The 26,550-nt window shown below is 38.8% G+C and overlaps 3 protein-coding genes across 3 annotated transcripts; all 3 read right to left on the reverse strand.

The window, feature by feature from the left end:
* Window positions 1-633: 633 nt before the first annotated feature.
* On the reverse strand, window positions 634-1,228 carry c14h10orf53 (chromosome 14 C10orf53 homolog). Its single transcript, XM_084736358.1, has 3 exons — window positions 1,036-1,228; window positions 827-946; window positions 634-748 (listed from the first exon to the last, which is right to left on the reverse strand). The coding sequence occupies exons 1-3, from the start codon at window positions 1,127-1,129 to the stop codon at window positions 684-686; spliced, it is 279 nt and encodes a 92-aa protein (XP_084592484.1). The 5' UTR covers window positions 1,130-1,228; the 3' UTR covers window positions 634-683.
* Window positions 1,229-3,362: 2,134 nt separating this feature from the next.
* chata (choline O-acetyltransferase a) lies at window positions 3,363-12,675 on the reverse strand. Its single transcript, XM_084736319.1, has 15 exons — window positions 12,226-12,675; window positions 11,806-11,897; window positions 11,163-11,354; window positions 10,895-11,013; window positions 10,240-10,293; window positions 9,963-10,143; window positions 7,941-8,118; window positions 7,678-7,847; window positions 6,157-6,257; window positions 5,892-6,020; window positions 5,684-5,806; window positions 5,464-5,605; window positions 5,177-5,239; window positions 4,945-5,082; window positions 3,363-4,228 (listed from the first exon to the last, which is right to left on the reverse strand). Exons 2-15 carry the CDS (start codon window positions 11,851-11,853, stop codon window positions 3,797-3,799), a joined length of 2,070 nt encoding a protein of 689 aa, XP_084592445.1. The 5' UTR covers window positions 11,854-11,897; window positions 12,226-12,675; the 3' UTR covers window positions 3,363-3,796.
* A 449-nt stretch (window positions 12,676-13,124) lies between these two features.
* slc18a3a (solute carrier family 18 member 3a) lies at window positions 13,125-15,745 on the reverse strand. The gene has a single exon (XM_084735799.1). The coding sequence runs from the start codon at window positions 15,274-15,276 to the stop codon at window positions 13,717-13,719; it is 1,560 nt and encodes a 519-aa protein (XP_084591925.1). The 5' UTR covers window positions 15,277-15,745; the 3' UTR covers window positions 13,125-13,716.
* Window positions 15,746-26,550: the final 10,805 nt, after the last annotated feature.

Here is a 26,550-nt window from a genome sequence, read left to right on the forward strand (position 1 = left end):
CATCTAAAAGCCTTGTGATTTGTCTGTTTTGTAGCTTCCTTGCTAACAAACACATTACATGTCACACACTTCACATGGCACTCCTGTTGGTTTCCTTACTTTTACACATTCACTTTGCATGAAAAGTTTACTCTATAAAGTCCCAATGTCCTCCAAGTACTTTGTAATTAGCAGCATCCTAGTTTATTATTGCTAAAAGTTGTCAGATTTGTATGCCATATCAAACTACAAACATTATAAAGCACATATAAACAAGTTTTAACCATAAAATTGGATGAGGTTCATATTTTTTCCACTTTTATTCCTGTCTTGGCCATAGACTGCTTTCATGGAGCTGACATCATCCTGTTTTCAAGTGTGTTGTGCTTTGGCTACTATCAAAGAAACTAAAAAAGATGGAGGGGTCATTATATCAATACAGAACAATTTATACTCCGCTTGATGCCAGACTTTGGTCCCAGCTCCATTGAAGCCTATGAGCCTAGATTGATTAACCCAGCATGGCATTTTACTTGCCTCGGGCAAGTGTGCAATCCCCACATTTATGTTTTATGACCTTTCATGAAGAAATGCATCCAATTTTTTTTTATGAAAAAACATGCAAAAACTACTTCCAGAAAACAACACACTGACTGTTTTTCCCAGATTTTATTTAAGGGCTAAGTGGTAGGTTTCTGTCATCTTCAGTAAGCGTTCTCCACAGCAGTAACAGCTTCTTTGCAAACAGGGTCCAGTTGTCCATCTCCACCTTCAGAGGAAAAACCAGCAAACAGGTTGCCAGATTGTGATCACAAAGCTGCACCACGGTAACGCAACATTTACTCACCAAACTGCAGCCGCTTTACATCACAGCTGAAGACGAGCTCTCCGTTGACCACGAGCTCCACCAGGTTCCACTCGCGCGTTTCTTCCAGGACGCACAGGTGCCCGCGCGCCCTCAGAGCGGCTGCGCGCGTGTTAGACGACGGACAATAAGTTAAACCAGAAGGAGGCCGACGAAGCGGTCAACACAACATGCAAGGAAAGTCAACATACCCTGGAGACCCTGCAGGCGGAAGGTCCTGTGTTTTACGACTCCATTGGATTCATAAGGTCCGTAGCAAATTGTCACCCGCGCGTTTTCCGGCATTGTTTTGTTGTTCTCACCATGGTAACTGTCACGCACCTGTTGCTAACACGACCTCCTTACAGAGACTGAGTTTTCGTCCAGTGTTCTGTAATGTTATATCAGGCTATATAACTGTTCTTTAAACACACAACATTACATTAAGCAGTATCTCATTAATTATCAGTCAAATAACATGTTATGAGATGTTTCAAAAAAAAAACTGAGACATTAAGTCTTACAGATTCTGATAGCAATAAATCATAATGTTAAAAGTGCTAAGCAACAACACAAAACATTAAAGATAACAGAATTAATATGATACTAATTCCACTTAATCAAAAGGTTTCTGATAATTATGACTCAAAGTCTCACAAATTCAAGAGACTTGACTTAGTACTTGCTGTATATCACAAATAAGATAGGCCTATTATAATATGACTTGTCATAATAATTATAGTAATGTATAATAATAATAATAATAATAATAATAATGAGAATATACAGTATATAATTATTACTGTTATTATTATATTTGGCTAACACTGGCACATTCACTGTAATGTTGATGTGTATTGTACCTCTTCTACCTCTTAAAACAGTAAAGTTTTTTTTTTTTTTTTTTTTAAAAACTGCATCTTCTCTGTAAACAGCAAAATGAAGTCTTGATTTGATTTTAGTTTCTTTTAATCTTCAACAGTATTTCATAAATACAGTACATGTACAGTCATAAACACAGTGATCACCTCTGGTTTGTAAGTTTCATGGACTTACTTTTTAAACATTACATTTACACTGTGTAACAATAGGTTATATCATACAAAAATAAATAAATTAATATATTCTGCTCATAGATTTACAAATACACAACTTTGATAACAACATTTAACATTCTTTGATAAACTAAACAGCATCCCTTTACAGTTTGCTTTTGTTTCTTATGTACACAAGTACAGTACGAGTCCCAGTATGTGGAAAACAGTACACTCTGAACTACATGTCTTATGATTTTATAAGACGTTTTAGTAATATCACATGTATTGTTGGTACAATAGACACAACACAAAAGGAAATTGCATAGAAGATTCTAGTTTTACAATCTACCATAATCTCCAGAAAATCATTAGATAGCAGCATGCGATTTGCAGGTTGACATATAGTGACATAATCAGCCATTTATCATAACTCACAGATGACATTTGTGCTGTAACATTAAGTGACAGGCTGCAATGACAAAATGATGCAGACATGGAAAAGGGATCTTTCCATTTCCCACCATCCTTGCAGCACTGGTCATCACCAAACAGTAAATTGTCTCTTTTCTGTGGCTGATTCAAGTCTGTCCCACCCTTTTTGCAATGTGCTCTTTTATAACAGGTGAGCAAACATGGTACCCGGCAGAACTTCGACATAGACTTATTACAGAACTACACAGGGCTTTGCCTCTCAGCCCTGCTACCAGTTTTTTCCAGTGGCCACTCACAGTGTTGCAGGAAAAATTCCCCACCGGCCCCAAAAGTATTTTCCCCCATAGGCCATCATTGTAAACAAAAAAAAAAAAAAAAAAAAAACTCTCATGCAAACAAGATCAGTTATGACTCTTTCGATTATGAATTTTTGATCCATGGAGGTTTTATGTTTGTAAAACTTTCCTAAAGACAACAAATGCTATTTAAAAAATCTGTGACATCTCCACAATGTAATGAGTAGGAACTCGCAGGTGTGGGGAAGCCGGGAAACACTACTGCACATGTTCAGTGGGCCGTATAACCAGGAAGAAAAGAAACTAGAGAACTTTTTGGGCTTAGGCAGCAGATGAGCAACTCTAACTGAACTGAACTGGCACCATCTTTATGTCCAGTATCTTGTTCATTATAATATATCTATGAGTCTTGGTCAACTTATCTGTTTCCTGTATTTAGATTTGTTATGCTTGTCTGTTTCGAAAAGAAAACACATTTTGAAGCTTGTTAAAATATGTTGCTGGAGGGCCTGTAAAAGCTGCATATAGCCAACAGTATATAGTCACATCTTAAGTTAGCTAACGTCCACAAATGCTTGCTAACTGGGTAGCTAACTTAAGCTCTCATGATGTAGATTAGCTAACTAGTTTGCTCATTTTTTGCTAACATTAGTTATCATGTGTCTAGCTAGCTTAATTAGTTAGCTGATTAGGAAGCATTTTGCTACAGAGTAAAAAAAAAACTAGCTAACTAGCATTAATTGTTAGCTAGCCAGCTAGCAAAGTTTTGCTAGCTTGAGATGTGACTGTATAAAAGTTCCATTTACACAAGTACAGGAAACAGGAAAGGAGAAAGTTAACCAAGGTTCCATTAGGGGTGGGGCTTAGGATTGGTCAATTTAGTGCAAAACAACAATCAAAAGCTCAAATTTGACTTAAAGTTTTAGCTACATACAGTAGCCATTTTGACAGACATTTGAAATGCTGCTGTATAGTGGATATTTCTTTGTGACAGCAGAAAATGTCCTCCAAACACCTCGAATATTCATAAGTAGATTAGATTATCATCAGCCTACATTTTACAATACAGTAAACAACAACTTTACATAACATGTTGTATCACAGTTACAGTGAATATTTTGTCAATGACTCAAGAGAAAGACTTTGTTGCGGCACACACACACATTTAAAATCACACCACCACTATTTTCACTGGCACTGACAGTTTCCTATGATTTACTCCCGTTCTTCAGAGCTCGTGCGTCTCCCTGGGATGAAGTCTGGGTTTGAGCCTCCACTGTAGTCTGGTCTGGTGTCTTCAACACAACCTGTGGCAGTGTCTGCTGATTCTTGGTCAGGTCAGTCGGTCTCTGCGGTGTTTTGTTCTGCCAGTTTGTATCTGTTTGTGTGTGCGTCTCCAGCATCTGACCCTGTCTTTGCGCAGTTGCGTTGGAGCTGGGGTTAAATCTGTTGCACAAATCCCTCATATCCAGGAGTCCCTGCACCACACACTTGACAAATTCTGCTGAACATGTCTGCGGGCTCTCCCGGAAACTGGACACAGAGAAGATAATGTGGTCTGACTGAGGGTTGTAGCAGGCTCCATATCCATTTGGAAGCACAGGTCCATAGCAGCAGAACATCTCAACAGTGGTGGGAACCTAAGGGAAGAGTGAATCCCTCAGTACTGATCTACTGACAGGTTTACTAGTGTGTTCAAATACTGCTGTAGGTAGAGAGGTTTAGACAAGATGGGTGTGTGTTGTCAGGCCTAAAGTGCAGTTTTGACTAAGATAACCAAGTGCTTTTTTAGAAATTTAGAAATTAGTGAAAATGTTTTAAGTATAATACATTTAAGCTGATATTGATTATTTTTGGCGGTTATGTTTTGCTGCTGACCCTGTCCACAGCAGTACATTGCATAACTTTCTTGCTGGTACTCCTAAGGGAGATGTCAATCAAAACATGATCTGCCATGCCTAGATAGCCTTGAGGAATGGTCTGCACCAAAACAAGCTGTTCTTTGAACTATATTTTCCAATAATTTAGAACTTTTTTTTCACATTTTTGTAGATGGTGAATGAGGCACTCAACTTTGGTATCATATATGCATTTTTACTATTTCAAGACTAATTTCCAGAGGCATTAAGTCTCAAACGCTGCTCAAAACCCCTGATGGCAAGAGTGATGTTATTCTTGTGGACTTTAGAAATCTCCCTGCAGAGCCACAGAAGACATCATATTATATCCTGTTTTCACAGGCTGAGCAGCACTCTGTGTAATAAACTTCATTTGCAGAAATTTATGGAGTGCCCCTTTAAGACATTTTTAATTAAGTATAGCTTCAGTTTAATGTTTTAAAAGCAGATGGCTATACCTGACTCGTAGAGAGAATGAACTGATTACAGATGAGATGGGCTTCGTCTTTGAATATTTCGGGCTTCTCTATCTTCAGCTCCTGTGCAATTTCACGTAGTCCCAGTAAGTGATTGTCTATCGCCATCCCTGTAATAGCCTGGAAAGGAAAATGAATACAAATGTTATTGTATTTTCTCTGAAAGCAACTCAACATTGTAATAGAATTCTGGATAAGATTAGAGATTACTCACCAGAATAGTGTACTTTGTCTGTGCAGTTATGGCACCTCGTAACATCTCCATCTTTTCTGTATCCTGGAGAGACAAACAAACAACTGAGAATCGATACTACACTAATAATTCCCCTTATTTACAGGAAGCATAGTTTTTCATGGTCAAGTGCATCAACACAGACTGAAGTAAAAAAAAAAAAAAAAAAAATCGAACAGATAATCTTATTATATTATTCAAAGTGAGTTTTTACTCTACAGCAGCATTCATTTCAGTATGACTGTAGCATCCACACTGAAACATCTTACACTTGTGCTCAGTTTCCCATCAGTCATTGCTTTGGCAAAAGCCAGAGCTTCTGGCGTGGCTGAGCGGATGTTGTCCACTCTGCCCTCCTGGAAGCGCCGTATGGAAGCACTCTCATAGGTCGACACCGGTCTGCCATGACATCTAAAGTAACACACAAAGAGAAAGCCTTGTAGTTTAACGTGACATATAAGAATCCTGTCGAATTGATCTTCGTCTTACCGGTAGTAGGCTAACTGAAGAGCAACCTGGATGAAGGCATCTGGACTCATTTTCTGCTTCTTGATGAACTCCTTCCCGTACTCATAGAACTTGTGGACGTTCATGTCCAGATTTTTCACCAGCCTGAGCAGATAAGAGTAAATCCTTCCATGAGCTGAAAGCATTTATTAATTTGGTTGATTGTACAGAAACCAGGGTAAAGCCAGACCTCTGGAGTTTGTCAGCAGAGGAGGCGAGGAGTTTGTGAATCTCTGGAGTACATTTCCAGCGGAGTCGGCGAGGTGCAGGCAGCTCGCTCACGCTTGCAGCCCTGACCAGCTTTGATGGGCTGCCAATCCTGATGTCACATGGGGATATAATATCATATTCTTCACTTTTTTAGGTCAGTCTCATTTAGATTTTCTGAGCATATGCCAACACATATTACATACAGATTTTGCACTTCCAAAACCCAACTGCATTGCATTTCTTACATGTATTTGAGTAGATACTCTGTGCACTGCACAAGGACAATTCCTTCAAATGGTGAGTGTTCACACACGACTCCACAGCAGCCATCAGCTCCTATGATAAACTGACACAGTCATGCTATTTTCAGTGGGATTTTCTTGAGTTGAACCAAACTGCAATTCAAGATTATGTAAGATTCAATTTATGGTACCACTTTACAATAAGACTGGCTTATAATTGAGGTAGTAATATAATTAATGATTTAAATATGATGTATGATTAGGTTATAAAATAGGTTGAAAACACTTTATACATCATTAATAAGCTAAAAAGGGCATCCTGCCAGCTTCATCAGATGTTAATAAGTTACTAGCATTTAACTACCAGTTGCATATCTTAATAGTGAAAAAGTTTCATTTGGCATGTTAAATGTATTTTAATTATTTAATTTATTTAGATTCCCATTAGCCACTACCAAGGTAGCAACTACTCTTCCTGGGATCCAATGATGTATGACTAAGAAAGTTCTTCATCAATGATCATTTGCCAGGTATTATGTTGTAAAACGTGTCCTATGTGAAGAGGGGCTGGTGCTCTGTGCCTTTAAATATTTCTTTAAACTCTTTTTAAAATAGTTTTGCTTGTTAAATGTGTAATTTCTGGTGGCAAAGCATTCCATAATTTCATTCCTCCGTACATAACAGTGCATTGCCTTGCATTAGTTGTTGATACAGGAAGTGAAAAACAACCTCTTTATACATGCCATTTTCAGCATGTCCCATTTTACACTTCAATGTAAAACTCCCTCTTGGCAGTTATAAATTATACTAATACTAATTTACTAATAAATTATATTAAATCATTAATAGGATTAGCCTAATTAGTAGTAAGCACTAACTGTAAATGTTACAGCGTGTTTATATTTATTTATTAGCAATTTATAAAGTGTTTACAACCCAATTAATAACCTATAACTCCATAACCCAGTTCATTTGCAGTTACAGTTTCATCACTCATCAATATGTGCATTCTGCTGCGCACTGTAGCAACATGTTCCTTCATATACATTTCATTCACATGTTACACCCTGCAGAGAACAGATAATTTACAGAGGAAGCCTCCAAACCTCTAGGGTGTGAATATTAATCACATGATTCATTCCAATATCTGAATTCTTCATCAAAACATCTCTGTCAAAGTTCCTGCTAATGACATGAGGCTTGTAACCCAGTGGGAACGTCCGCTCTCCATTAGAATTTCTTTTATTGTAAATTCTTAATTTGGCATGGGATTGGTTAATTACACCCACTGACACAGAGAGAAAAGTGAGTTTGTTCACTTATACTCATCAGTAATTAGAGGTAAATCGACCCTACTGCATGCCATTCATCCATCATCTACACCCTTTTCATCCTCACTGCATTCTTTCTTCTTTTCCTCAAAATCAATTTTTTAATATGTTCTCTGAGAAAATTAAGGGCGCACAGTATGTGAAGTTAACACTGAAGAACAAACATTAAAGTAGTCTTCCTGTGCTCACTGACCTGCATAGGCTTGTCATACCAGCGGTTGCCCCCATTTTTGGCCAATCCTCCGCCGTGCAGCATCAACATGGCTCGTGTGGTGTCACTTAGCTCAGGCCCAGTGGCGTCATCGAGACAGACCAGACACAGACAACGCTCGATCATGTCCAGAGAGTCCCTGTTAGTAGACTCTAGAGGATAATAAGTTAAAAAAAAAAGGTTTATGTGGTGGGACAAATAGACTTGGAAACACTGAGATTCACCTTAGTCTGTTCAAAGTGTACCTCTCATGAGCACCCTACGAGACTCGGCCCACTCTGTCCGTCCATCTGAAGTGAGCAGGCCGATAGGTGGGAGCTGTTCTTCTTCACTTTCAGCCATCCTGACGATCTTCTGCAGCTGAGTCAGCAGGTCTCTTTCATTCAGTCGGCGGAAGTTGATCACCACATCCAGCACAAAGAACTGGACAGAGGTTCAGATTGGACACAAGCTGTTTCAACATGCTCCTTCCGAGGGTCATACCGTACTATAGCTAGGAGGCCATACTGCAGGCCGAATATTGCCCTGTAAACTGGTGGATGTTTACTACAGTTTCGGAAATGTCGGTCTTTGCCTTTATTTTCTTCTCCAGATATGTTTTTTTTTTTTAATGATTATCTGGTTGCTCATTAGGGCTTATTGAAATCGTAGAGTATGACTAAGTGCAATATTCAAATCACAGACAAAATAAAGTAAAAATGTGTGACAAAACAGCTTTATAATGAGTTACTGTAATACTGCAGAGATGCCCTGGCCTACAAATCTTGTTCTCCAGATGTAAGAAAGCATGTTTGTTTGGTACAGACCCCAACAAATGTCACATCGTCATGATTTTATTTATTTTTTTGTCTGAAAATGAAGTTTATGATGCAAAATGGTCAAAATAATAATATGAAATATGATTTTTTTTTTACCATATTGTGCAGCCCTACTGCTCATGCATCATTCCCTGTTTAGCGACGTGACCATGTTCCCAGATTTGAACAGTGAACTTGCTGTGAACAGTGTTATTAGGACAATAGGGATGATGTCCAAAACTAACTATATAAAATGAAACCCATGTTAAAGCTAAACAAAGTCTTGATGAATCTGGATCTACTCTTCCTCTCTTCATGTACAGCAGTTATTGCAAGTGGGAACAGCTGCTGTTCATAGAGTGGCTCATTAGTGTGATCAGTTTCTTATGGAGCTCTGCTCTCAAGTGACAATACTGGTCCATTACTGGTCTTAACCAGGGACTTAATGCTGGTAGTAAGTGATCATCTCAAATTTGTTTTACTTATTTAAGCACCTTTTCTGTGGAGCTGCAGCATAGAGGCGATGCTGAAGGGTGCCACACATGTTAAATAGCCAATTAACTCAACAGAGAGAACCTGTCAGTAGGCTGTTGCTGTTAATCACTCAGTACAGAGCCTGTTTACAGTACCAACAGACACAAGTGAGTGATGGTCCATACGTTCGGCTGTGACAGGGACATGATGTATAGTCTGCAACAGAAAATCTGTCACTGTAAACACTATTCTCTGTCGACTGTTAGGTGATCTATTCTGAACTCATCTATGGCATTTTTAGTACTTCTCAACTGTGTTAGCTTGTACGGTAAGCATTAAAGTACCTTTTTGCCCTTTTGAATTCTTGACTATCTGATAAAGACAGAATGTCATATGGTTGAAATTTCAGGTAAAAGCTAGGAAGTGTATTTAGATTAGTATTTAGATCTGTCACTTAGATAAAAGTAGCAATAACTCAATTTAAAAAAAAAATCTAGTAAGTAATAAGTGTATGTCCTGCATTCAAAATCCTACTTAAGTAAAAGTACAACAGTTTTAGCATAAAAAAAGTAAAAGTACTTATTGTGCAGAATGGGTAGCTTAATCTACACTAATATAAGATAATTTATTAGTTGATTTACTTTTTGTATTAATGATCTAAATCTGCAAACAACTAATAACTAAATGTCTAAACTTAAGTAAAGTACAAATAAACTAGAATTATTCCTAAGTACAGGACTTGAGTAAATGTACTTAGTTAAACTCAACCACTGACCTTTGAGTTTTGTCAAACTCATGTTTCTTAAGTCAAACATGGATTTTTGCCACTTACTTTAAAAGCTAACACAGATGAGATGTACAGAGCTCAGATGTAAACTGATCCATCCCTCTGACGACCAAGAAAACTCCATTCACTGTGTCGTGGTTGAGAGCTCCACAAAAAGTCTAATCTAAGACAACTCTGGATGTGTTTTTCACTTTATCACTCAGTCTGACCTGGTTTTTACAAGCCACAATGATGTGTTCAGGCTCTGGCATCACGCTGCTCTCCTGGGCCACCAGTGTGTCCCTCTCAGGCCCCGGGAGACGATAGGAAGTGAAGAGACGATAGTACTGCTCCATACACATAGGGGTCCCAGCCAGCTGGCCCCGGGCATAGTCGACAGGGAGGGCACGTCTACACAGACACACACGACTTTGTCAGGCCTTTAATTTACACATGAACCAAAAAAAATCCCAAGTTCTTTTGTGCGCTCATTGTTCTTTAACTTACGCATCAAGCAGAGTCTTGTACTCCAAAACTCCAGAAATTAAGTGTGCAGCAAACCTAGGAAAGAAAAGCATGATTTAATAAAATACTTCCCAAAATGCACACATTTTGTACGCATTGCAATGTTTGTCACATTCTCTGTATTTGGGGTAATACTTCCCTACATCTGACCTTGTTCCTGTGCAGCTGTGTTACACTTAACAGTGTAAATGCCGTATGCAAATCACCTGTTTAAGGGGCCAGTCCCAGATCAATACCACACTAACCAAATCACAGCCTTCATTGTCTATTAACCTTGTCACCAGTAGCCTGGCCTCTCAGCCCTCAAGGTGTTCTGTGTAATGACCCCATCTGTCAATGTGTGGCAAGGAAGTGTTCAATTTGGTATAATCAATCAAAGTCGGCCTTTGAGTAATTTATAAAGTTCGCTATCACTTCTCAAGTCTCCATGTCATAACAATCACTAGTTGCCTGTAAGGTGATTACTTTCTGGTTATTATAATATATGGCAGCTTGTTCTGCTACACTGTCATTTGTAGAAGATGGCTAACACTGCACAGTGATGAACTGCAGGACAATTTATCTGTCCTGTCTTATTGTATCGCAGTGTGAAGTTTCTCTCATGGCTCGTTTGTCTCGGTTCTGCAGTGATTCATACCGTAAGGAGTCGATGGGAGCCCTGAAGTTCTGCTGTGGGAAGACCATCGCAGGACTGGAGTTGACGGGCAGAGCCAGTCTGTTGTTCAGGTACATGTCATTCAACCAGTATTCATACACCTACAGCAAGAAACAGAGGTATTAGCTTGAAAATACAATCTAATACAGTAGTAGTATGTAGTCTTGATGTAACAGTTTTGGGATTTGAAATGACATTTGCACACTTCTTTATTATTAGTGTGTGTTAAGCACAAGATCAGTGTATTTACCCAGTTCTCCTTCTTCTCCCTCCTCTCTGTGAGTTTGCTCTGTAGTAGCTCCCCCACTCCTCCAGGGGCTCCAAACTGCTTCACTATCTGTTGGGTCTTGTTGAACTGCTCCTCTGTGAGCAGGTGCTTCATGCACCTCAGGTACATGTCCAGCGTGTCTTTCAGGGCGGGGAGCGGCAGCTTAGGCAGATCCTGAGCAGTGTGAGGGAAGAAACACTCAGCAAACTCTCATCACAAAAGTTCCTTTTTCTAGATTTGAGAATATACATTGACATGTACAACTTAAGTTTCCTACATGCATTATATATCAATTTATCAAGAAAACAGGCCTCTTATATTTAATAAAAGAATTTATTGTAGTTGTACTTTTTAACTTGAGAACAATTAAAAACCACATTGTAAATTATTCACTTCATTTGACAGACAATATTTAATTAATGTTATAACATTATTATTATTATTTATATAAAATCTCATACATTAATTCCTGCTTGATTTTTAAAACGTCACTTTTATATATTAATCTTTTTAATATTCTTTAGTTTTTTCTTTTACGTGCCTAATTGACTGTAAAACGTGATTTCTTTCATGCATATTCCAGTGAAATAGATAAAGATAAATAAGTCAGATATAAGATATTTACATGTTCGCCCCCTAAATCTTTGGAGGGCTCTTTATCCAGGACTGGCATGTTGGCGGTGCAGAAGGGCAGGTGGATTCCCTGTGAGACAGACTCTGTGTCCACAAATAAAATCATATCAGTATCTGGTCACGGCAACTTAAACCTCTTAAAAATAATAACTGTCAGTCACTGTGATTTTCTAACTAAGAGCAGTTAAACGTTACACTATTGTGGAAATATTTAAAACAAATGTTACTTACATATAAATATCTCTGTCTCATAACTAAAACAAATAGAAAGATGCGCACTTTTTGGGTGCATTTTCATCTAAAAATTATTTCTCAGTCCTGCGCATTTTCTGTCAGTGTGCGATCATAAATAACGCTAACAAATCTGCCAAATTGAAATAAACTCTCGCATAAAAATAAACATTTTACTTACCAGAAACAAAAAACAATTCCACTCGTCCCGAGTTTAGGTTTATCCATCTATACCTGACTCCATTTTCTGGCTCAGTATCTTCTAAATTTTCACCACCTTTATCTTTTTGAGCATCTTTCAATCCCCAACATGGCAAGAGCTCAACAACTCCCTCGCTGGCTCAGGAGAGAAGCTGAGAGGGTACCTCACCCTCCACCCTCCCGGCAGCCGTGCAGGCTCCTCCCAGAAGTGCTGCCATTCGCCGAGAAGTTTATTTGGCACTTCACATCTTTACCCCACCTTATTTAGACACCGACTGAGCGCCTCAGCTGCAGACACTGTGCCGACGATCAACAATTAGGATGCATTTTGCACGGACATCCTCCTTTGGCTTTCTGAATTTTCAACACTTTTCGTGGAGCATTTTGGGCGCATACATTTTCTCCATCTCACTGCTTCTGGCTGCTTTAATTAGCGCTGTGTATTTAATATTGGATGCAAAGATTTGCATTTGGGACAAGCGCAAATGCTTTGACAAAATGTGACGCACAAAATATCCTACATGAAATTATTGTATTTTCTTCCAAAACGATATTTTTCATTCTGAACAGTTGCTTTCTCTATAATGTATTTATTCACTTTTTTTTAAAAAAGTTTATATTACTTATAAAGAGTACAAACTACCCACTGTAGGCCTTAATGAGTTTAATATGCGATTGTTCAGTTAATGCGTACTCAAAGGAAAAAAATCCAGGAATGTGTATAAAAAGAAAAACGTGCGCCTTATAAATACAGCCATAATTTGAAACCTATTATCATTATGATTTTGTGAGTGTGGATTCCTTCACATGTAGAGGGAAATTAAGTTGTCAAATAATTTAATTAATTGCATAAATAAATAATTTCCATACACATTATCATTCACATAATATTGATTTAATTATGTACATGAATATACATGTATGTACAGTCGCAGATCATACAATGAGGCAATGCATTCCAGAAGCACATCATCCAAAACAAACAAAAATAAACAGACAACAAGACGCAGATTTCAGCTCATGTCCATCTGTTGTTTCTTTCTTTAACTGCCGTGTGATAATACACAGTTTGCATATTGAGTTTAGCAGCACAACTCTGGCAAAATGAACACAGATTACATTGAAAGACGCAAATACATTACATCTGTTCTTTAGTTAAAATACATTTACACATAATCCCTGAATACGATATGAGTCAGTTTCTGATAAATACTGTTAATGAGTCGACATTTATCTCAACAAATCGTTCACAATACTCTCATCACTTTTAGATGAACAAACGCCTTTCTACTGCAAAAGCTTGAAGCTACTTGATTTGACAACACCCGCAGGAGGAATTGTCACCAGGAGAAGCAGAAAATGATTCATGTTGTTACACAATCCTAAACGTGTTATGCAATTGATTGAATCAGACGGGATGCACACAACTCTACATGGCACTTTGATAGTTTAACACTCAGTTAAAGGTCTTTTACGCATACTCTCCTCCTGAGGACTCCTCCTCTGAAAACGACCGCTGCGCAAAGGTCTCAATGCCGTTCTCGTCGATGGTTGTACACAAACCCTTCCTTTTCTTCTCTCTTTGCTCCATCTTAATCGTGTCGTACAGTCCCGTCGGGCCGTCCTCCAGCAGCATGTTTCTCTCAGAGAAAGAAGGTTTCATCTGTGTCACATTCTTCAGCAGCAGGAGCGCCGGTGCGTAAAGCACGTTGGCGAGCCCCATGCCTAAATTGAGCTGTACGAAGCCCAGGTTGTGCACTATCTGTCCAGCCGCCACCGGGCCCAGGGCATAGGCCACGCAGTAAGAGATGTCTGCGATGGCGTACACGCTGCCGTACACTGACACATGGCGCACGTCCACCAGGAAACCCAGTGTGGGCAGGAGCGCAGTGTCCACGAAGGCGATGCCAAAGCAGATTCCGCACAGCGGGATCATGAGCTGTCCAAAGTTTTTACAGGCTGGCACCGTGCAGGAACTGGCGCCTATGAACACCATACCTATAGCCCCGTAAAACCACTGTAGGTGAGGATACTTGGCTGCTAGTTTGACAGTGAGATACACACCTAAGACATGAGGGAAGAAGGCAGGGAACCACGTCATGCCGATCTCCCACTGGCTGGCGTGCATTGTCTCCTCCATCCAGTTGGCGATGGTGGGCTCCAGGAAGGCCAGAGGAATGTTACAGATGGTGAGAGCACCGGCCACCACAGCTATGTACGGATCAATCATCAGTTTATAAATGGGGGTGCCCACCGGCATGTTTTCTCTCTCCCGGTTGGAGAAGGGTTTGAGCACCGTCAGGCACAAAAAACCATCAGCGAGGCAGATGCAGGCCAGGATCAGGAAGGGGACCCGCTTCCCTGCGAACTCATAGAGGACCCCTCCGAAGGGGGGCGCCACCAGACTCCCAAAAGAAATGAAAGCCAAGGCGATACCCAGCGCTTTGCTCCTCTCCGTCTCCTCAGAGAACTTATCCGCGATCAGAGCGATCCCTGAAGTGTCCGCAAAAGCTGAGCCGAGGCCCTGCATGCTGCGCGCCAGGAACAGGGTGGCATAGTTCTCAGCGAAGGCAAAGATCAAGGTGGACAGGAACATTACATTGAGGCCGATGAAGAGTGGGATGTCATAGCCGACTCTGTCTATGAAGGTGCCACTCAGCGGGTTCACCAGCAGCTGCAGGATGGCCTTGGAGGCGAAGAGAACCCCGATCTGTACGTCGAAGTTCCCTTTGGGTGCTTTGTGGAAGGTGCTGTTGGTGGAGTTGGTGTGCTGCACAGCTTCTAGGGCACGATCCGCTGCGTTCTGTAGCCCTTCAAGGTAATCGGGTATGATTGGCACAATGACCATGTAAAGCATGTTGTCTAACAAAAGTGCAATACAGACTATTACTAGAATAATCCGCTTCTGCCGCTCTGGGTCTTGGATTACACCGCCCAGTTGTTTAGTTCTTTCACCCATCTGGGACAGTTTGGAAGCAGCGGATTGAGCCAAATTAGTGGCTTGTCCCTCTGAGGTCCCCTCCGGCTCCATCACTTTCTCACTCTCTGGCTCTCTAGTCTTTTGAAAAAGAAATTCAGCTTCCCCCGGTTGATTAGTTTATAGAATTACGCACGCTCGGCACATCTGTTCTGTCTTTTATTTGGTTTTACTTTCCAATTAATGAGCTAGATAACTTTCCTCTGCTTTACCTCTTCTTTGTCCCCTGCGCCGCCCGTCATCGCTTTTCCACTCCCGTGACTCGGACTCGTTTTATCCCCGTCGTCCCTAGTTGCTTCATTGTCTCACATCCCGTCATGCAGGTGACGCGCTGGTCCCGGGGATTCACCTCCAGCTCTCTACAGTGGCGGCTCCATCAGCGCACTGACTCCGTCTGCTGCGCCCCTCCGGCTCCCATCCGCTCCCAGCTGTCTCCAGTCACCTGTAACGCTGCGAGCTAAGTCATCATTTCACATCAGCCGGACTGCTTTTTGTCGGTCGTGGAAGGAATACACACTGCAGTTTGTTGACTCCCATAGGTGTCCCCCCTCCCCCTTGCTCAAATCTTGGCCGATGGCTGTGACGCACAGTCCTGCTGCTCTCCACAAGATCTTTTATGCTAATTAAATACAAAATCCCGAGTGCGCACTATGCAGTCAGATGCTTCAGGACAGAGCCGAGGACGCTTCAGTTCTCCTCGATTTTAAATTACACTTGCTGCAGTGTGATTATTTAACTCTAAAAGTAGGATAAAACTAAAAAACTTAAGATCTTGTGCACGTTTAGCGTCTGACTTGGCGTGGACTCGGTAACATAATGAAATTTGTAGTTATCATCTGCAACAAAGGAGAAAAAGGTACACAGAGATTACAAAGATCAGAAGTGATTCAGCATAAGCTCCGCATAAGATGTCACTAAAGGGAGCTTTTCAGTGATAGAATTTAAATTCCATCTTTTTTTCCCCCCAACACTTTCTTATAATAAGACGTTTCTAAAAGCAGGATGTTGGATGCTGTTTAATCGGACAGCAGGAGGTCAGGTTCAAACCCTCGGATCCACACCGCTGAAGTGTAACTGAGTAAAAGTGTTCAAAGACTGATCGGCTGATCCTGCGCTTACACTTTTTTTCTGTGCGTAATTTTACTATCTTACCACTGTCACTCTGTTTCTCAAACAAATCTTCACGATTAGTAATAACATATCTGAGAAAAACAGGATTTCACCCTCATTATCAACATTTCAATTCATTATTGTACATTAGCGTCAACTTGATGTTGTTTTTCTTTTAAAATATACTCTTTTGCCCATTTATTTGACTTTCCTGTTTTCTGATCGAATTTAGCTTTTAAATGTACCTCGCATAAAAATAAACAACAACAACAACAACAACAACAACAACAACAAAAAAAAACAATAAAAAGGTTCGGAACAATATCGTTGCGGTTAAATGTGGAGATTTACTACTCCTGTCATGTTTCAAGAAAACTTGAAGAGCTCATATTTGTTCCGCTGTCCGCCGACAGGAGACGAGTGAACTCGGAGTTTAAATAAAGTTGGACACTGCCATCTACCGGTGCACAGAATGACATTTTAATCTTACTTATTACTGTATTATATAAGTGTTATTACTACAACATTGCTATTAATATTTTAACTGATGGAGGTGGAGCTACTTTCAACTACCATATTTTATACACATTACTTTTCGGTAGTTCAACCCTTTCAAGTCTGTTAAATCATTTTAATCTAAAAATGTAGTGGAGTAAAAAAAGTACAATAAAAACTGAATAAAAGTGTAAAGTATTTTTAAATGGAAAAACTCTAACTGTAAAGGGCAAGTACATTAAAATGGCACTAAAGTAAATGAAATTAGTTACCACCACTGATAATGACACTAAATGGTTTGTCAGTTTCTGCAGGAAGCTACAGACTGATGAAGGTTTCAGTGGGACATGAGGCAGAGCTGTATTGACATCTAGTGGAAGGAGAATGAATTGATTGAGGACTTCTGACAACTTGAAAAGTGGACCCTGCCAGATTCCCCCTGAATATCATATTCTGTTGTAATATAGAATAAAATCTGCTGATTTCTTGCCTAAAAACATGATTTGAATGTGATGGGGTGTGGATGACTGGGGGAAAAATGTGGAGTAAAACTAAGCTGAATGAGTATGATTTTTGTAGAGGAAATACACAAATAAGTGTTTGCTGATGCTGTTGTACTGACCTTTATTTTAGTAAAGCGCAACTTGAATCCTTTTTATTAGTTGTTTCCCCTATCGTTGTTGTTGATTGCAAAAAAAAAAAAAAAAAGTGGGGTGTGGGTCATACACTTTCTTTTGGTGTCTGAAATGAGGCATGCTGAAAAGTTTGAGAACCTTCAGATATTTCTGTACTGACATCTTAGGCTTCATGCATATTGGTCTAATTATCAGTCAAAGAGGGATTTTCTCTGTTGGTTTCATGAGTCTTTGTTTAGCCAGTAGATGTCCTCATACCCTCATGCATTTATACTGAATAACAGTTAAAGGACTACATGTTTGGTTTACAAATGTTTATACCCATAACAACATTACAACAGTGTCCACACTACTCTGTATTTTGTGGAAAAGATTTATCTATCAGCCCACATCGTGCACCTGATGATCCAAGCACAGCCTGATTAAACCATAAGAAAGAGTCATGTTAACTGCAAGTTGGGGTTTGGACTGTTGGCTGGACAAAACAAGCATTGTGTCACTTTGGGCTCTGGGTAACTGTGACAGTATTTCTTCATACTATTTTAAGAATTTATACAAACTAAATTATTGAATAATAGTCACAAAGGTCATTTTATCCATTGAATACTTTTGCTTTTATTACTTTCAGTACATTGTCCTGATTATACTTTCAATGCAGGATTTTTACTTGTAACAGACTAGTTTTATAGTGTTATATTAGTACTTTTGCTTAGTAAAGGATCTGAATAATTCCTCTTCCACTGCTGAAGAGTATTTTACAATAAAAAGGAAAAAAATAGAGAAAAGCAGAAAAACAAGCAACCCCTCTGAACAAACAAACAAACAAAACAACACAAAACAAACAAAAAAACAAAGTCACATTTTTTTGGGACGCCTGTGGTGCAAACTCTCAGATAACCACAAGGGGTGAGTAAAGGGAAAGAAGACAGAGACCAGAGCCACAGAACGCTGCTGGAGTTTCACAGGAAAACAGTGTTGCAGAATCTCCCAAACAACAGAAATGAGTGCTGACCATTTTTCAAACAGAAAAAACAACTGGAAAACAAGCATAAAATGCCTCCATACTGCTCGTCTGGCGTAATCTAAGTTTTGTAAAGTCCCGACACACCGTCACAACACGGTCAGACAGTGTGCATGTGGATGTGAACGTGGCTCCAAGTTAAGGATCTACAGTGAAGAATGAGGCTAAAACATGGTGTAAATAACAGTTTTCAGTCAGCTTGGCTCTAGGAGACTTGGGTTACACCAGATGAGTAGTATGGAAGCATTTTATGTTTTTATTCTGTTGTTTTTTTTTCCACTGGAAAACTGTTTCACTTGTTGGGAGATTCTGCAATGCTGTTTTTCTGGGAAGCTCCAGTAGTGTTTTTTGGACTTAACCTTCAATCAGCATGAGGGTGGGTAGATACTGACTGAATTTTCATTTTGGGGTGAACTATCCCTTTAAGTTCCATAAATATGCATGATTTAAATATATGTTTGTGATAGAAATAGCATCAAAGTAAAGCTGTCATCAAGGCCTGTTGGAATCAATTCTTTTTTGGTGAGATACTTTGGAAATCACCCATGTTTTTTCCGTGGCCAGTAAAACATAGCGTGGTAGACCATGTCTGGCCTGTATAAAATGTATCTGGTAATTTCCAGAGTCTTTGAAACAAATCAGAGAAATCCAGCCTATCGTTTCCCTCTTGGAGCTTTATTTTTGACGTAGACGAGTTAAATCTGGGCAACATATGTTAGGAATGTAACCAAAAAGAGGCTCAAAATTTTTCTGTTTTATTTTTAGACAAGGTGTTACGTCATATTAGTGAGAGAACAGCTCTGATAATCACATTTATTTCCCTCAGTGAACATACTGTAACTGGAAAGCTTAAGCACAGTCATGAAGGCCGGAACTCTGCGTTGGCTTCTGGTTCACCCAGGAGACTGCTGTGCTCGATCTCTCTCTCTCTCTCACACATGCAGACAGCGACACAGACGGTGACACAGAACAGTTATAAACAATCACTCAGTACATTCCCGTGTCAAACTTTGTTTACTCGTTTTGCCAGTTATGTCTTTTTCCAGGGAAAACAATCTGTTTTTAGTTCAGTGTCCTCTTGACTGTGGCTAAGGGTGGAGTCAGCAGCACTGTCCTCATCACTGGATTGGCTGTGTTAGGGGATCAACATTTTATTTTTATTTTTTTTGCTGTTTTCCCAGTGATTCGGCTCTGATCTGATTTGAAAGTAGCTCAGGAGATTCAAGATCAACACGTAATCTTGTGCAGTTGCCAAAGTATTAATTTCTAACAGCCATGCAAAATCCCGGGCCCCTGCAGCCAAATGCACAAAAATAACCCTGCTGGACCTGATGATTACAATATGAAGTTATTTTTTATTTAGCAGGACAAAATCTCTAAATGGAGGGAAAGTGTAGGGTGACTGTATATTCATAAAATAGCAACAAGTTGGCTGCTGCAGTAGAGAGACAGAAAGCTGGACAGAAACATGAGAGCTTTTGGCACTCTGTAAAGGCATTTAAAGACAAATTCCTTAATTATCAGACTATCAAAGTTCACATGGTTTGCATTCCAGCTGTAGTCTATTTGGAAGGAGACACACTGAAATCCTTTCATTAAATAAATACTGCGACACCACAGATAATAAAAGTAAACAAATGTTAGCAGTCCAGAGAAAAAACACTCACTGTGAACAGGAGTAGGTTTCCTGTGTGACTCCTGTTTTGGAGATTTTAATGCTTTCAGGTCAGCTGAAGAGAGAAAGGAAGAAAAGATGTAAGGGCGCATGGAAGGAAGACAGAAGAGGGAAAAAAGACAGAAGGGAAGTAATAAAACAACAAATAAACAAACAAATAAATTATTACATTTATACAGAATATAATTGTCAATTGTATTTTATAAGCTTATCTCATGTTAATGTTCAATCAGACACTGCAGAGAAACCAGTACAAGCAACACATGCATGAGGTGGATTACAGTGTTATTATTGTGCAACAATGAATAAATGTACAAAGATTGTTGTCCATGTAGTGGAGTGTATGTGACTCTAACATGTGGCAGCTGGAGTGCAGAGGTCACTGTACACCAATGAAGAACAGGGCCTTTAAAAGGTCAAGGATTTATAAAAGCGTCCTGTGTGGAAACACAACTCAACACAGATGGACAGGGAAAGTAATATAGAATTGCATATATATCCTTTATTTGTTTGCTGCATGTTTGCTGCATTTGAAAAACAAGAAAAGTTGATTGATAGGATAATCCACGTAGCTGAATGGATTAAAAGAAGCATCATCCCCATGTGTGAAATCCATTCATTTAATCAAAGCAGAGCGCAGCTGCTTCCACTGCTGCCTGAGGAGCTTCATAATTAACAAAAGAGGAGAAGAGCATGTAGACACACCATCATAAACACACGTATGTCACCTTTAAGTTCAGTCAATCAGCAGCATTAGTAAGCTGCATCTATGTCTATGTCTGTGACATGTTTGGGCAGATTCAAAGACACCACTGAGCAGAGCATTTTTGATGCCATGAAATGATCTAATATCACGACTAACAGCAGAAATGACTCAGTGACAACACAAGATGCTGTATGTGTGTTTTATCTATCTCACTTGTGGGAACTCGCCTTCCTTATGGGGACAAAACCAAAGTCCCCATAAGGTAAACAATAAATTTCAGGGTGAAGACTTGGTTTATGTTCGGGGTAAGGGTTAATGTTAGAGTAAGTATGTCAACGTGATGAAAACATGGCTCTGTATGTGTGTGTGTTAGTGTCAGTCAGGGTGTGAAAAGTGTGAAGTGGTCACAATATTGTCCACCCTATACTGGTCAAAGTGAGCGGTTTAATGAATTAAAACAGCGATTTCTAAAGAGCAGTGACGCACAGCTCCACTTTAATCCAGATTATACTGAAGCACTAATCCTGTAAAAATACACTTTCTTCAAAAAAAATATGTTGTTTTTTTTTTAAATATGTAATGTGTTAGGTGTGTGTTTCACCGTTATCCTAAGATTGAGTGTTAACACAATATTGTTACATGTCCATTTGTTTCATGTAAATCACACTCACGAGTACAAATGCTGTGATTCCTCAACTTCAATGAATTGATTGTAGGAGCAGCTGTGTTCAGCATTACCATTGATTGTCCAGTGGCTGCTCAACAAGAGCGTGTGTGTTGGTGTGTGTGTATGTGTGTGTGTGTGCAGTCTTATGGGGTCGGGGTTATATAACCAGCTTCACATCTGACAGTCAAGATCACTAATGGAGGAGAGTGTGGTCGATCTGAGGCAGCAGACTGACAGTTCACCTCGTTTTCGCACCCAGAGTTCGATCCTGAGATGCCTCACTGTCCGAATCTACTAAAAATGGCGATTCAAAGGTTTATCTGGCAGAATTATGGGCTCCAGGTTGGAGGGCAGACTCTTTGCTCCATCCCTCACTGAGCAGCAAAGAGATTCTGTATATAAGAAGTTCAAAGAATAAAGTGGGGGTGGCTGCAACATTTTTTCTTTTTGTACATCTTTGCCTCTTTGAGTTACAGTTTAAGCATGAACATATGTGTATGTCATCTGTCTGAGTTAGATATCGCTACAGTAGGGGAGAGACAATTATAACATTTTTTATTTTTCACAGTTTTTCTCAGGGATTTTTTTTCCTATATATATAATACTTTCAGGCAAATGGCCAACGTGTCGGCTATCATAAACCACTTAAAGGTTTTCATTAGAGAAAACAAATTGTAAGGAATTAACTGAAAGTGGAGAATCACTCCTGCTAGACTCTGGCTAGAAAGAAAGAAAGTAGTTCCTACATGAAACTGCTCACAACGAGGCCTGTAGCTTGTCTTCACTAACTTTCTTTCTTGATTTCTGGAAAGAGACATTGCTGTTGAATTTTTCAAAAGTATTTTTTGGTGCCTTGAACACCATATGACGAGTGCCATCTAGTTCCATTATACTGGAGAGAAGGCAGAAATCTCTATGGCCCATATCTCCAAAACTCATCAACTCACACCAAAACTAGATGGATAAAGAAGAAAATATGTATTTTTGATTTTTCAGTGAGCTACTCTTCCTATACATTACTTTTAGCCAAGACGATAAATCAGAATAAGTTTTTTTTCAATTCAGTGATACTTTGCAATTGTAGCATTTAATATTCTGCTAAACATGCTGCTGTTATTGTTGTTAGCATGCTGATGTTAGCTTTAGCTTAAAGCACCACATTAAGCCTCACAGAGCTTCTTCTGTTGCTAGAAAAGATTATAGTACCCAACAAGTTTCTTGGATTTGTGCTTTTATTTAACAAGAAAAATCTATGCAACAATTTGACTTTTGTAATCAGGACTGTGTACGTGACAAACTGGGTGAGAACACACCAGTTGTTTCCATTTTCACCTTTTCAAATCTAAAACCATGTTTAGTCAAAATTCCATTTTAAGTAGCCTTTCAACTACGTTCATGTTTGGTTCAGTTTAGCATTATATTTTGTAACCAGTTGCTATTGACATTTCTTTACAAAAGAATTAACAAACATTTTGTTACCTCTCGTATTTTGTTCAACTATCCTCAGTTCTAGCAGCTGTTCAACAGTTAGGTAACACAACATACCACTACATTAGCACCGGTTAACTGCAAAATTTAAGATTGTTGTTGTTGATTTGGGGTTACCAGTATCATCCTGTGTTACAACAATCCTCACCAACCCCCAAATTATTGAGCTTTTGTCTTCCTCATTACTCAGAATGCTGATTAATATCACTTCTTTCTTTCTTTCTTTCTTTCTTTCTTTCTTTCTTTCTTTCCTTAACAGTCTTCACTTTCCTTGATTCTGTCTGTCTCCTGCACTCATGGTCATGTTGCTGAGTAATCCTCTCAAAAAGCCCATATGAAAACTTCAACAGACATAATCCTCAGTGAACTCTAAGTACCTGAATATGTTTGATTGTAAGAGAGGGAAAGCCGATGGAAAAAAAAAAAAAAAGCAAACTGTGGTCTCCTGCCAGACATTTGGATTCAACTATAACATAATCCAGCAGCTGTCTGACGTAAATCTCTGGTCAGCGTGGTTTTAATTGCCATGACGACAAATCATTACTGAAGTAATTTTTTAGCACGCCAAAGGTATATCTTCCATAAATGCATCAGGTATTTGCAGTGGTACTCTCAAACATAACATAGTCTTAAATCATTCTACAGTTAAATCAGATTTCATAGTCTTCACTGGAAGAAAAAAGTTTTCCATTACCATTTGTGTTAGTGATAAACTTGTTCAACCTGGACCCAATCTTCCATTGTTTTTTTAATGGAGACAATTTTTGAAATCACTCCAGTGTTGAGTCAGTGTGCTGCAGCTGGTAGCTGCAAAATGAGCTGCAAAGTAATCCTTATGAGCAATTGTGCACTGTCAGCGTACGTCCTTGTTTTCCCACTGACATGCTCAGGTTGTTATTCGAAGTTTCTGACAGCATTATGGATGGGATTCCTACAGAGAAAGACCGTATTGTTAAAGAGTAAAATACATTTGTTTAACCAGAAACAGCTGATTTATTGCTCTCAGTTTCACGGCCAATGGCTGCAGCAGTCTTACTCAATACTGGACTAGTTTCAGGAATGATTACCATTATCACTTAGACAAAAAAGCATGGGAAAATAGGGTCAAAGGTTTAAAATAGGATTCAGCCTGAGTCAGCCTTTAATGTAAATCTTATTTGATCTACAGTTGCTAGTCAATGATGTTTTTACAGCCGTGGAAAAAATCTAAATAAAGACAGGAGGATGTTTTAATATTTTACTTTGATGTTAAGTTCATTTTATTCCAATTATTAATTGCGTAATGTTCTTTTAAACTCTGAAAAATATCTGTTTGACTGGCGGTTGATCATATTTGCCTGCAGAGGTTTAGTTTAGGAAGTGGGGTCAAAGTAACTCCTCTGACCAGATGACGGCTCCATATGTCCATCAGTGTCTGGGGACTTTGATGTTCACGTCACGAAGGTTCTGGTGGAAGATTTGCATTGATTATGATGAAAATAATCTTCTCAAGGCTCATGCATGTAGAAAATTTAATCCTTATTTCAAGTGAACTTCAGAACATCTGAAAAGTCCAATCCAGAGTGTTTCCCTGCAGATGACTGAATTAGCTGGAATAAATGAGAATGATGTTGATGACAACAGGGGCTGGGTTTACCCACTGCACATGTGTCATTACTGCATAATTATGCAACGACCCGCTCCACTGACAGGCTGCTGTCAATTAATCTGCTTAGAAACTCCAACTGGGGGCTTCTACTGTATGTTGTAACCTCTGGTTGTTACCATCATCGTGCTGGTTGAACATCTACGTTGCTTGAACTGCACAGACACACATAGAGTGGTGCAGAAAACATTGATTTTGCTTAAATAAAAGTAGCAGTACATTAGATGAACATTAATGTATACATCACTTCAACAGGATCATTGGTAAAGGTGGGTCTGGTTGATTCTGTCTTCTTTATATACTTTATATACAGCAGGGTAGCTTAATCTATAATAATAAGTGTAATTTATTTGTTGATTATATTTTGTATTAATAATCTGAAGCTACAAAGTAGATTTCAAACAAATGTAGTGGAGTAAATAGTACAATATTTCCCTCATAGTGTATAAAGTAGCATAAAATGGATTTACTGAAGTACAAATACTTAGTAAGTATTAAATATTTATCTTCCACCACTGCACACGTCAGTGTCGTTTAAATTGTCACTGTACATATTTTGAAGCATATCAGTTGTGCTTCATATATGTTAGATGTGTCCTGGTGCTTTTTTTTTGACTATAAGGAGTTTAAAAAAGACAAGGAGTCTAGACAGTTTCAATCCTTTATTATTTAACCAAGAACTGCTGAATGACTTTTGACGTTATTATTATTTTAGTTTAACCACTCTGTGGAAGAGCACTTTTCTTATAAACAGCAGATGGACTGACAAAAAAAACAAAAAAAAAAAAACAAACAAAAAAAACAAACAAACAAACAAAAAAAAATCAAATGATTCTTTTCAAAAAGTGACCAAAATAAAATAAAATGAAATGAAATTTACAGAATTTCATAGGAACCAAATAACTAGACAAAATCTAAAACTACATTGTACAGTATAGGATAATCGTCATCTGGACTTATAACATCTGGATATTCAACACTAACCTTTAAGGATTTCAAGCTATTTATTCATTTACAGGGAGTGTTGGGGTGTGAATGGGTCTGTTTGTGCTTTTATTATTTATATTCTATATTATATAGACTGGATCTGTTAAAATATGCCATATGTTTAGTATCCATCGTCTTTTTTGGGTCAACATCTCTTAATGATGTACACACTCCACTTTGACCTCAGCATTAATCAGCGGTCTTGTATGTTGAAGACATTCGTTATTTTCCTGTTTTATACTAAATCATAAGCTACATTCAAACAATACCACAAAAGTGGACTATTTGGTTTTTGAAACCTACAGTTAGAATATTGATTATATGATAACCAGTACGTTATTGTATATTGTTTAACACTGTGTTTAGACAATACATTTCAAAGAAATGTCACTGTTCATAGGTAAGGTTTGTGAAGAAACAAAATCATATGCAAAAAACATATTTGTATTATCATAATTATGATATGCACAATTAAATACATAAATTAAATAGCAAAGGGATTTCAAAAAACATCTAGATTATTTAAACTTGAGACCTAATCTAATCGAGGAACATACCATTTAAATGCTGTTAAGTAGATTAAGTAATTACATTATTTTATTTAGATGCCATAAAATGTTGCACAGACATGTGTCTTTATTTCATGAGCAAATCTGGAGGCGAGAAGCATGTCCAGTTAATCTACAGCTGCAGACTAATCTCTAACTTGTCGTGGGGGCTGTGTATTGAAGAATGGTCCTCTTGTTTTGAGGATTAGTGCAGTTCAACTCTGGATACAGATTTCAATCACGATCTTACAGACAGAGAATGGTGAGATATCAGCGGCGTTGACACACTTTAACATGTCATTGACAGGCGCAATAAACAGGGAAGGATTCCCCTTTTGACTGTCAGAGAGG

Source organism: Lutjanus erythropterus, chromosome 14, assembly GCF_056507025.1.
Source record: "Lutjanus erythropterus isolate fLutEry1 chromosome 14, fLutEry1.hap2, whole genome shotgun sequence".
Classification (NCBI taxonomy): Eukaryota; Metazoa; Chordata; class Actinopteri; order Lutjaniformes; family Lutjanidae; genus Lutjanus; species Lutjanus erythropterus.